At 46.8% G+C, this 13,540-nt stretch overlaps 1 protein-coding gene across 1 annotated transcript in view; it reads left to right on the top strand.

The window, feature by feature from the left end:
* Positions 1–13,540, top strand: part of LOC143925629 (uncharacterized) — a 197,101-nt gene that overhangs the window by 159,317 nt on the left and 24,244 nt on the right. The window contains exon 20 of the mRNA XM_077450096.1: positions 2,268–2,448. Within this exon, the coding sequence (XP_077306222.1) occupies positions 2,268–2,448 (181 nt within the window). The remainder of the gene's footprint in view (positions 1–2,267; positions 2,449–13,540) is intronic.

Genomic DNA, 13,540 nt, shown 5'->3' with positions numbered 1-13,540 from the left:
GTGCTCAATGTAAGGGTGGAAATACACTTCACTGTGGACTCAGAAAACAATACTTAAACCCTGGAAACATGTTTTTTTTAAAGTTTCTTTAACCACTTGCTTACTGGGCACTTAAACCCCCCTCAGTCCCAGACCAATTTTCAGCTTTCAGCGCTGATGCACTTTGAGTGACAATTGCGCGGGCATACAACACTGTACCCAAATGAAATTTTTATCATTTTTTTCCCACAAATAGAGCTTTCTTTTGGTGGTATTTAGTTACAGCTCGGAGTTTTATTTTTTGCTAAACAAACAAAAAAAGATGCAAAAAAAAAAAAAAAAAAAATCATGTTTTAATAGTTTGTTATAAAATTTTGCAAACGGGTCATTTTTCTCCTTCATTGAAGTGCGCTGATTAGGCGGCACTGATAGGCTGCATTGGTGGGCACTGATGGGCTGCATTGGTGGGCACTGATGGGCTGCACTGGTGGGCACTGATAGGCATAGTTAAGGCGGCACTAATAGGCACAGATAAGGCGGCACCGATGGGCACAGATAAGGCGGCACTGATGGGCAAAGATGGGCACAGATAAGATGGCACGGATGGGTGGCACGGATAAGTGGCACGGATGGGTGGCACGGATGGGCACTGATAGGTACCACAGATAGATGGGACTGATGGGCACTGATAGGTGGCACTGATAGGTGGCTCTGATAGGTGGCACTGCTGGGCACTGATGGGCACTGATGGGCGGCACTGCTGGGCACTGATGGGCACTGATGGGTGGCACTGCTGGGCACTGATGGGCGGCACTGGGGTGCAGCACCTTTGAGGCAGATTGGGTGGCACTGTGGGTGGCACTGTGGGGTGGCACTGTGGGTGGCACTGTGGGTGGCACTGTGGGTGGCACTGTGGGTGGCACTGTGGGCACTATGGGCACTGACAGGGGGCACTGACGGGGGGCACTTACTTTTTCTTTTATTTTACTTCAGGATGGCACTGCGGGAGGCAGGTGGGCACAGGCAGGTGGCAGGTGGTCCCTTGTATTGATGGCCGTGATCGGGACTGATGTCCCGATCACGGCCGCCGGTGATCGGCTTTTTTTTTCTCTCCTCGCGCTGTCAGCGCGAGGAGGAATAATAGCCGATTACCGGCTCCGTTCTATCACATGATCAGCTGTCATTGGCTGACAGCTGATCACGTGATAAGGGGTCGGGATCGACCCCTTACACGAATCGGTGATCAGGCGAGTCTCACGGACTCGCCGATCACAGAGCGCGCCGCGCGCGCCCCTCAGGGGGCGCGCAGGCCGCTCGTAACCAGGACGACGTCAAACGGATCTGAAGTGGTTAAACAGTAAGTAATATGCGTTTTGAGCTGGATTACAGTGGCTATAGTCTAATAATGACTTATTATAATGGACTAAATAAAAAGAAGCATCAGAGTGGGAGAGCTTACTTCCTCTTTGAAAAAAAAAAAAAAAATTTAGACATGCTATCTGCCAATAGAACTTAACCAAAAAGTGCATTCTATACATCCAAAATATAGAAAATATACCAAATCAAATCATTATTATTCAAACAAAAAATTATGTCAAAGCAATAACTCCAAGGCCTATAATAAATAACACGTTTTCTCCTCCGATTCCGCAACATGTCTGGTTGGCGAACGTCCGTTGAGAAACGAAATGAAAAGTGTGAAATAAAAAGCACGAATCAACACTCACCAAACTTCTACTAACACGAAATTAGCAGAAGGAGCCCAAAGGGTGGCGCTAAAGAGCTGAAAAACCACAGAGTACGTCCCTACAATCTTAATTGTTGCCCAAAATTTGTGTGGCCGTGTGTATGCCAACGCCCTTCGGACAAAATGCCACGGTTTTGTTGTCGGAAAGTGCGATCATGTGTACCAGGCTTTACTCTTTTCGGGTATCTTCAGGCCAACCACATGATGTGTAGGGTTCTCTTTTTCTTCAGATCTTGGGCAGTTTTTTTAATTATGTAGAAATGACAACAACATCAGCACCCTTCGCTACATTTTTTCCTGGTGCATGAAGTGCTGTGGCGATGCACTCCATTCACAAGTTTGTCTCGGTCTTCTAGTAAGAATGAGGTTGGGTGTCAAATAAATCTTACGTAGTATCAGTCCTGAGGATTTTTATCTGCTGAAAGATGACATATCATTTAATAGGGGTTCATATTTTTTGTGTGTTATTTATGTATATATTTAATTATGAACGCTAAAAAAAAAAAAAAACTTTTTTTATTTTTGCTTGTGTCATCTGCAGATTATTCGGTGTGCGGTTCCCCGTTGGTGTCCAGTCGGATAGTTGGCGGTACGGATTCATTGGATGGGGAGTGGCCCTGGCAGGTCGTTGTTAAAAATACGGAATCAGATAGAGAATATTTATGTGGAGGCTCCCTGATCTCACCTGAGTGGGTTATGACGGCAGCGCATTGCATCCACAAGTGAGTATAACATGTTACCTTTATACACCAATTGATACACCAATCTTCCATCAGACACCAATCATTCTGCTTTTAGAAAAACGTCTCTAAAAAAAAAAAAAAAAAGAAAAAAACAGCCATGGACATATTTATTAAACCAGTGTTCATCTTTTATAAAGTGTCCACTTTAAAACTGCCAAGTGGGCCTCACTGATCATCAGTGATTGGTTTACATCACCAAAAAGCCCCTTAATGAGTGCTAATATTGGACCCCTCATTCAGCTATTGAGTTCATAGGCTTATTCACTGTGAATAGATAAACGCAAGTGAAGAGTAGCCTATACAATACTCTAAACTCACAGTTTACCACTTGGATATTAGGAGCACGCTTGAGACATCATGAAGGGAGCTTTAAACTTCTCTCTGCCTAGAACTAAGCAGGGTCCAGGCAGGGCTGGTGCAAGGATTTTTGACACCCTAGGCGAGACCTCATTTTGCCGCGCCCAGGGGCGGACTGACAACTTATGGGGCCCCCGGGCAATAAGAGATTATAGGGCCCCCAGGCTTACAGATGGCCGCCACATAGCAGCCATTTTTTAAATTTTTTTTTAGAGGAGGGGCACCAAGCTCGGCGACATGCAGGGTGGCAGGAGACCTAGAGCTGGTGACCCAGTAAAGGCACCACGAGCCTCTCATGGGCAGTGCCACCTTAACATCATGGGCTCCTGGGCAAAATACTGCACTGGGACCCCTACCAGGGAGATGATGATCTGTGGCATGCATAGTGAACCATGGCGAACAATGGGCATGGTCAATGACAGAGTCTTAACCACTTCAGCCCCGGAAGTATTTACCCCCTCCCTGACAGACCACTTTTTGCGATTCGGCACTGCGTCGCTTTAGCTGACAATTGCGCAGTCGTGCGAGGTTGTACCCAAACAAAATTGATGTCCTTTTGTTCCCACAAATAGAGCTTTCTTTTGTGGGATTTTTAGTTTTTGCGCTATAAACGAAAAAAGGCAGACAATTTTTTTTAAAAAGCAAAAGATAGATAGATAGAGAGATAGATAGATATACACACACACAAACACACACTTTTTTTCCCACAGTTTAGGCCAATATGTATTCTTCTACATATTATTGTTAAAAAATAAAATCACAATAAACGTATATTGATTGGTTTGCGCAAAAGTTATAGCATCTACAAAATAGAGGATAGATTTATGGCGTTTTTATTATATATTTTTTTTTTTTTTACTAGTAATGACGGCGGGACTGCAACATTATGGCAGACAGATTGGACACTTTTGACATGCCCTACAGCAGAGCCCCCAGAGTGCCACCTTCCATGAATATCCCCTTACACACACACACACACACACACACACACACACCTTTGTGCTTGGTGAGGTAGGCAGCTGGCAGGCAAGGCCTTTGAAAAAAAAAAAATAAAGCCACATGTTGCAGGCTCTGAACTGCGCATGTGCTGTCGTAGATCCAGCGGAATAGTGAACTGCAGTGGTTGGCCTCAGATCGGGCAGTGGGGCATATGAATAAAAGCTGTGCACCATGTTATCACTGCACAGGTGTGCACCCAGACCTGCCTTGCTGCCTGATCCGAGGTTGAGCTCAGCAGTGCACCAATCAGATGGCTCCGAATGGCAACAAGGGCATTTTTCACGGGCACAGGATTGTTGGATCAAATTCTGTTGAGCGGCAGTGAGCACACATGGATCATACAGTATACACACACGCATGCACAGTACACACAGATGCACAGTATATACACAAACAAATGCATGCACAGTATACATACACGCATGCACAGTAACACACAGACACGTGCACAGTATAATTACAGACACACACACACACACAGTAGTGCGCAGTATACACACACATACGTCTGCACAGTATACACACACGCACACAGTATAGACACAGACACATGCCTGCACAGTATATATACACACACACACACACGTGCACAGTATATATATATATATATATATTTTTTTTTATATATATATATATATATATATATATATATATATATATATATATATACACACACACACACACACACACACACACACACACACACACACACACACAGTATATATATATATACACACATATATACACACACACACAGTATATATAGACACACAGTAAATACAAACACACAGTAGTGCACAGTACAGACACATGCCTGCACAGTATATACACACACACACACACAGTATATACACGTGCACAGAGTATATACACACACACACAGTGTGTATATTATATATATATATATATATATATATATATATATATAGCGATACCCTCACTTAAGAGGGCCGCAAGTTTGGTTTGGGTCCTGAGCACAGCTCCGCCAACCCCCCGGCAATCTGCTCTACCCACTTTGGCACAGTTAGTATCTAGCAATACACATTAAATCACTTATACTCTAAATATGTGTGTGTGCGTGGGTGGATAACTCAAGCTCATAGACAATCTTTGAAGGTATATAACTGACTTTACTTGGTGTGTTTTATAAAAGGAATAACATGAATCAAACATTTGGATTGCAACACATAAGCAGGTCCCTGCAGTAACCAGTAATAAAGATAAACAGAGTAATCAGCATAATAAAGTATTTCTATGCAACTCTAGTGCGGCCCTTTTTCAGCTACTTCCCTGCATGGGTAAACTAAGACCCAGCACTATCTACCTATGCAGTCAAGCCTGACTGATCTAGATGGAAGTCCAGTAAAACAATATTCGCTAGCAATCTTTCGGTGGTGCACTTGAAGAACAACTTTGTAATCCAAACGAATAATAAAGATAAAGCATCTGTCTTTAAACAGCTCTCACCACCCGGACAAGTCCAAGTCCGGTTTCTTTGCCTTTTCGTCTAGGAACAGGAATCCACCGACCTCCGAGTCTTCAATCCTTCTGGTGTACTGCAGCAAGGAATGAGAAAATGTCTCTCAGGTGCAACTAGGCTGGCAGAGAGCTCTTTGGAAAATAGCACAAGGCCCAGGCTTCAGGCCTTGTCTCTCCAGCAGTTCAGCACAGACCTCCTCTTGCTAGGAGAGAGGGGGGTGTCCAAAGAGAGCGAACTAGGCCTCTCCCCCTCCTTATATTTCCTCCCCCATCAGTCTTTGAGGCATAACTCAAAACATCCTGGGAACCAGCGGGGTTCTGGGAACAGTAGTTTTATAGTCCTTAAAGAGACCCCGCTACATATATATATATATATATATATATATATATATATATATATATATATATACACACACACACACATACAAACAGTATACACATGCATGCACAGTATACACACAGTATATACACATGCACAGAGTATACAAACACAAGCATGCACAGTACACATACAGTATACATATACACAGTACACACACCAGCACTTTTTACCCAAAAAAGTCTGATGGAACACACTGCTGCCTCCATCTCCTGGCATGCTGGGACTTGTAGTACCCCAGCAGCTCACAGACATAGGAATAGTAATGAATGGGAGGGGACTGTGCCTGTGTACTGGTGGGCAGGTAATGAGTAGGGAGGTGTAGCAGAGATTGGGGGGAGACATTCAGCACATGTACTTCCTCCAGAAGCAGTTCACTTCTCCTCAGACAAACGATCTAACTGCTTCAGAGACAGGAAGAGGCCTGCTTGAGCAAACACAGCCTCCCCCCTCCCCCTTGCTGACAAGGGTAAACCACTCATAATACATTCAGTTTAGTTGCTTACCTTCTATCAGGCTGCAGGCTGTGCCCTCCGTCTTCTTCTCTCCTCCAGCTGTCGGCATCTCCTGCTCATATCTCAAATAAGCCGCGCTGGAGAAGGGGGCGGGTACACTGTTTTCCCATTGGCTGAGGAGGCAGTGGAGAGGCGGGGCATCTACAATCTTGGGATTTTTACATTAAAAGTATGTCGGTAAGGGACATTTCAGGGACAGAAGTAAAAAAAACACAGATTTTTTACATACTGTCCCTGGTTTTTATTATGTCTGACAACCCTGATGGGGCCCCCTAGTGGCCGGGCCCTCGGTCCGTGACCGAATGGTCAGTCCGCCCCTGGCCGCGCCCCAATGGCTCCACCCCTCACTCCACCCCCTTTGCCATGCTCATGTGACAGGAGGCGGCACTATACAGGAAGCATCGGCTCTGCTTCCTCTAGCGCTGGCTCCAGTGCTGCGCTACACCTCTAATTACACTACCGATCAGACGAAGCGGCTGCCTGAAACTGAGTTAGTTACAAGCTGCAGCCTGCAGACGCGGAGGGAAACCGGTGGTCGGGCACCCCTAGGCAGCAGTGTGCCCTAGGCGGCTCCCTAGTTTGCCTAGTGGTAGCACCGGCCTGGGGTCCAGGTCTACGTGACAGCAGGAGGGGGTCCTAGCTGCAGTATAACTGGGCCACTGTCATAACACTGCCTAGTGAAGTCTCTGGGGTGTTGAACCTTCAGCCTGAATAATGGAATCATTTATCTCATTGTGGTTCAAGCCACACAGTATCTCTACTTCAACGATACCTGCCCCTCATCAAAGGAAAATGCAGCACTTATAAGTTTCATTCTGCATACAGAGGTTTGCCAGCCAATATTGCTCCTAGATTCTATGCAGTGGAATAACGTCCTTACAGGATGTCTCCAACTTACAAGCCGACCTCAATGCTCTGTCTAATTGGGCGACTATGTGGCAGATGAGGTTTAATGTTGATAAATGTGAAGTTTTGCACTTGGGGCCTAAGAATATGCATCATACATACTATGTGGAGTACAACTGGGGAAATCCATAGTGGAGAAGGATCTGGGGGTTTTGGTAGATCATAAGCTCAATAATAACATGCAATGCCAAGCTGTGGTTTCCAAAGCGAGCAAAGTCCTTTCTTGTATTAGGAGAGGTATGGACTCCAGAGAGAGAGATATAATTTTGCCCCCTGTACAAATCATTAGTAAGACCTCATCTGAAATATACCGTTCAGTTTTGGGCACCAGTTCTCAAAAAGGATATCGGGGAACTGGAGAAAGTGCAGACAAGGGCAACCAAACTGATAAGAGGCATGGAGGAACTCAGCTATGAGGAAAGATTAGAGGAATTGAATTTATTCTCTCTTAATAAGAGAATATTAAGGGGGATATGATCAACATGTATAAATATATAAGGGGTCCATATAGTGAACTTGGTGTTGAGTTATTCACTTTACAGTCAACACAGAGGACAAGGGGGCACTCTTTACGTCTAGAGGAAAAGAGATTTCATCTCCAAATACGGAAAGGTTTCTTCACAGTAAGAGCTGTGAAACTGTGGAATAGACTCCCTGCAGAGGTGGTTCTGGCCAGCTCAGTAGATTTGCTTTAAGAAGGGCCTGGATTATTTCCTAAATGTACAGAATATAACTGCGTACTGACATTTATAGGTAAAGTTGATTCAGGGAAAATCCAATTGCCTCTCGGGGGATCAGGAAGGAATTTTTTCCCCTGCTGTAGCAAATTGGATCATGCTCTGCTGGGGGGTTTTTTTTGCCTTCCTCTGGATCAACTGTGGGTGTAGAATTGGGTATATGGGATTGTACGTTATTTTTTATTTTTATTTTTTATTTTTTTTATGGTTGAGCTGGATGGACTTATGTCTTTTTTTCAACCTGACAAACTATGTAACTAACTATCCTGTCCCTCTGCCTGTCTCTCTGTTTCATTGTGACCGTGACCTTCAATAATGGTTCTACCTGTTGGTCCTGTACTGCCACCTACTTGGTGGTCATCCGGTTGCGAATGAAGCCTTTGTGTTTTGATATTTGCATCAAAACTTTTTTCTTGATCATACATCACGGGACACAGGAGCTTCATTACATAGTGGGTTATATAGGCACCTCTGGTGATTGGACACTGGTTGACCCCAATTAAGGAGAATTCCTCCCCTATATAACCCCTCCCATATGGGAGACACCTCAGTTTTTTCGCCAGTGTCTATGGTGGTTGGTCACGTAAAACTTTAGCTCTGTGCAGGTCCCTGCGGGGGCCTAAGGGCTAAAACAAACCGGATCCATACCTCGGGCCGATATTTGACTCCCAAGATGGTATGGTACCCGGGCCTCGTCAGCCGAAGAAACGAGGTTTGGCCTGTAAGTCCTCTCCTATTGGAAGACTGGGCTCTGGGAAAACCAGACTTGGTGTACTGTTTATACAGAGCGCACAAAAGTTTCTGGCAGAGTCTTTTACATGGTCCAGGTAGGAGGCTCTTCCGAGAAAAAAGCCCCAGATAAACCTGAAGGTTAGCTAACACTGCCCGCCATAATGGGTGAAGGCTGGAATTTGTCTGTTTCAGCAATTCCTGCGGCGAGGACAGGTAAGGGAAGTTAATCCTATGTATAATTATATGATGGATTTCTTCATTTTGAGTAGTTGTATGTCTTACCTGGTTTCCACCACTAGAGGGAGTTAGATCAGCCTGATGCATACTTACATGCCTTTCAGTACACACGCTCAGTGAAGCCTGGTTCTCCAGCTGTCTCACGTCTCCACTGCAGTCCCTGCCACAACAAGGTAACACAGGGGTCCCACGTAGTCTGGGGGTCCCACGCAGCTCCAGTGGAGTTCTCCTTTCCCCCCCTGGATCCCGCGGTCCTCGTGCACGCGCACGTGCATGCGCGCCGGGAGCGTTCCCGGCCTAATGGAGGAGGGGGGAGTGTGGTTGTGAGCCGTGCACGTCAGTATGCACGGCGCTGTACTGCGCAGGCACCAGGCGGCAGTTTTAAAAAGCCCAGAGCGTCAGGGGGCTGTAAGTGGAGACACAGGAGCTGTGGGCAGTAAGCATCCGCGGGGATTGGATCCAGGCAAACCTTAGACACCTACTCAGCATCAGGTTGTGCAGTTTAAGCATATATATTTATTGTGAGACTTTAAGCACAGCAGTGATTGCACTTGTACTAGTACCTCTGCTTTGTAGCTTAGGACTATGTCTCCTCGTAAGAGGGTCTCAGGGGGAGGTAGCAAAGGCACTGGTAAATCACCCCCTAGGTCCAGGGGTTCTAAAAGTGGCTGTAAGTTACCATTCCCCCCTGCAAGACTGGAGCCAGCCTCTCAAGACGAGTCAGTGCCCCTGTCAGGTTTTGCAGCCTCTCCTAATGTCCCAGCCCCGGTTTATGGGGGATTCCCTTAGGGCTACATTGGCGGGTTTTGAAGGGAGAATAATGAATTTTATTTCTGCTTCCCTGAAAGACAGCAGGAAAGGGGGTAGATCCCCTCCCTCTGCTGAAATTCCTCTCTCAGATGATTCTTCTGACAATGAGGAGAGATCCCTGTCTCGGGACAGGGATCCTGAGCAGTCGGATGAATCAGAGGAAGAGGAGAGAGTCCCCTACTCCCAGGCGCTCAGAAAGCAGGTGCAGTATTATACTGAATTGGTGTGTACCACATTCAGAATGCCCGCTGCTGAAGTCGCTACGTCCTCTGTTACTTCCCTGGGAGTCAGGAAAGCCCCACAGGCTGCCTATTCCTTTCCAATTCATCCCTTAATGGATGAATTGTTGTATGAGGATTGGGGACATCCCGATAAACTGTTTGCTCCCCCTAAAAGGTTTTCTATGCATTCGCCTCTGGAGGAAAGTTTCACCAAGAAGTGGGGGGTCCCATCTGTCGATGCGGCTGTCTCTTGCGTGAATAAAAACCTGACTTGTCCCTTGGATAATGCGCAGGTATTTAAAGATCCAACTGATAAGAAGCTGGAAACCTTATTAAAAGCCTCCTTTTCCATGACTAGCGCTGTAGTGCAGCCTACAGTCGCAGCCGTGGGGTTATGCCAGTTCCTCAAGGAACAGGTTAAGCAGATGCTTGGGCTCCTTCCCAGCGAGGAAGTAGAGAAGTATGCAGAATTACCTCATATTCTGTGTTTCATGATTGATGCGATTTTGGATTCTGTCCAACAAGCATCACGTTTGTCTCTCATGTTGGTACACATGCGAAGGGCCCTATGGCTAAAGAATTGGGCAGCTGAGCTGTCATGCAAGAAGAATTTGATTGGGTTTCCGTTTAAAGGGGAATGTTTGTTTGGAGAAGAATTATACAAATTCGTCCAAAAAATTTCATGGGGTAAATCTACTCTCCTTCCAATCAAAAGGAGCAAGCGTCCTTCATTCAGGCATGCTCTCTCTCCCGGAGCATCAAGCTCTAAGCAGTGGCGACGGCCTTCTCAACCCTCCTCTACAGGAAAGGCTCAGGGCCGGGCCCAGGGGCAGAAAAAGACTTGGGGGCGAAAGCCTGCCAAGCAGAGCCCAAAAGCTTCCTTGTGAAGGCACGCCCCCGCTCGGCCGAGTGGGGGGAAGGCTCCTGCGATTTGCAGGAGCCTGGTGGGAAGAGATCTGGGACAAGTGGGTGACCTCTTCGGTATCTCTGGGCTACAGGCTAGAGTTTCAGGAGATTCCACCTTCTCCTTTTCTAAGGTCAAGGATCCCCAGGGATCCAGTAAAGCAAAAACCGCTATTTCTGGCCTTAGATCACTTACTATCCCAAGGGGTGATAGTAGAAGTGGACCCAAAAGAACAGGGTTCAGGGTTTTACTCAAATCTCTTCACCGCTCCAAAGCCAAATGGAAGTGTCAGACCTATCCTAGATCTGAAGGATCTGAACCGGATTTTACGCATCCGGTCCTTCCGAATGCAGTCAATCCGCACTGTGGTCTCCTCCCTGCAAGGGGGAGAATTTATGGCATCAATAGACATCAAAGATGCATATCTCCATGTGCCAATTTTTCCCGCACACCAAAAATTTCTAAGGTTCGCGGTAGAGCGGTGCCATTTTCAATTTGTGGCCTTGCCGTTCGGGCTTGCTATGGCCCCTCGAGTCTTCATAAAGATTCTGGACCCTCTCTTGGCAAACCTAAGAGCTCAGGGTATAGCCGTCATGGCTTATCTAGACGATTTGCTTCTCATGGAGAAAACAGTAGCGTTCCTGAACCACAGTGTTACCAGAACACTAGAACACCTGGAACGCCTAGGTTGGATCATAAACCTAGAAAAGTCGTCCCTACAGCCTGCCACCAGGTTGGAATACCTGGGCATGATCATCGACACCGCTCAGGGCAAGGTGTTTCTTCCAAGGCCAAAGGCCTTGGACATTGGGGATCTGGTGCGCCTAATTCTGGGCAGGAGATCTTCCCCCATTCGATGGTGCATGAGACTGTTAGGGAAAATGGTCGCCTCCTTCAAGGCCGTCCCATTCGCCCAGTTCCATTCAAGGCCTCTGCAAAGATGCATCCTTGCGGCTTGGAACAGGAAACCCCAAGCTTTGGATCTTCCTATGCGTCTATCCCCAGGGATACGCAAGAGTCTCGTCTGGTGGTTACAAACCAAGAATTTGCTGAAGGGCAAAACTTTTATTCCTCTTCCATGGAAGATTATCACGACAGATGCCAGCCTGACAGGCTGGGGAGCAGTGTTGGAGGAGACGTGCTCGCAGGGGAAATGGTCTGCGATCGAGAAGCTATTGCCCATAAATATCTTGGAGATCCGGGCAGTTTATATGGCTCTCATAAAGTGGTCTTACAGACTACGAGGTCTCCCGGTTCGGGTTCAGTCCGACAATGCCACAACAGTGGCCTATATCAATCACCAGGGCGGTACCAGGAGTCTGCCCAAGAATCGCATACTTGTCTGGGCAGAAAAGCATGTTCCGTGTCTTTCTGCAGTCTTCATTCCAGGAGTGGAAAATTGGCAGGCGGATTTTCTAAGCCACCAGCAGTTGTGCCCAGGAGAATGGGCTCTGCACCCCGACGTGTTTTGGAACATATGTCACAGGTGGGGTACTCCAGACGTAGATCTGTTTGCATCCAGGTTCAACAGGAAACTGGACAATTTTGTGTCAAGGACAAGAGATGCACTTGCTCAGGGCTCAGATGCTCTGACAGTTCCCTGGGATCAGTACAATCTGATCTATGCCTTCCCCCCGAGCCCGCTTCTGTCGTGGTTCCTGGGAAAAGTCAAGAGGGAGACAAAGTCGGTCCTTTTGGTGGCCCCGGCTTGGCCCAGGCGACCATGGTAGGCAGAGATCATGAAGTTGGCAGTAGGCAGGCCATGGATCCTCCCTCTCCGGCCAGATCTGCTCTCTCAGGGTCCAATCCACTATCCTGCTTTACGCAGTCTGAATTTGACGGTTTGGCTGCTGAGACCCACATTCTGAAAGACCGTGGCCTTTCAGGGCCAGTCCCTTCTACTCTGGTCAATGCCAGAAAGCCGGCCTCCAGGCTTATTTATTACAAAATCTGGAGGGCATATGTTTCCTGGTGTGAACTCAGGGAATGGCATCCTAGAAAGTATGTCATTAGCAGGATCTTGGCCTTTCTCCAGTCAGGCCTAGAAATGAATTTGGCCATAAACACTATCAAGGTGCAGATTTCAGCCCTGTCAGTGTTTTTTCAGAAGCCACTTGCATCACATTCCCTGGTGCGGGCTTTCATCCAGGGGGCTATGTGGATAAGGCCGCCAGTCAAACCTCCGGTATGCCCATGGGATCTGAATATGGTTCTCTCAGCTTTGCAGGGGCAACCATTTGAACCTTTGCATCTGGCTTCATTAGTTCTCCTGACTAAATGGTCTTCTTGGTAGCCATATCTACGGCTAGAAGAGTATCAGAGCTAGCAGCTCTTTCCAGAAAAGAGCCGTATCTAATTATTCATAAGGACCGGGTGGTCATGCGTCCCAACAGGTCCTTTCTACCTAAGGTGGTTTCGGGATTCCATTTGAATCAAGACGTAATCCTACCATCCTTTTTCCCGGACCCACAGTCCGCAGAAGAAGAATCTTTGCACACTTTGGATGTGGTTAGAGCAATCAGTATATATCTTCAAGCAACTGCTCGGATAAGGAAAACTGATTGCTTGTTTATTTTGCCGGAAGGCCCTAGGAAGGGCCAGGCGGCGTCAAAATCAACTCTCTCAAGGTGGATTAGACAGGTTATTTCTCAGGCCTATAGTGTAAAGGGGAAGATTCCTCCTTTTCAAGTGAAAGCGCACTCTACTAGGGCTGTAAGCGCTTCTTGGGCAGTGCATCACCAGGCCTCCCTGGCTCAGATCTGTAAGGCTGCAACTTGGTCATCAGTCCACACATT

This window comes from Lithobates pipiens, unplaced genomic scaffold (genome assembly GCF_037356315.1).
Source record: "Lithobates pipiens isolate NorthernLeopardFrog02 unplaced genomic scaffold, aLitPip1_a1.2 Scaffold_22, whole genome shotgun sequence".
NCBI classification, from domain to species: Eukaryota; Metazoa; Chordata; class Amphibia; order Anura; family Ranidae; genus Lithobates; species Lithobates pipiens.
Note: the sequence above shows the minus strand (reverse complement) of the source record. Positions and strands in the feature narration are given on the sequence as shown.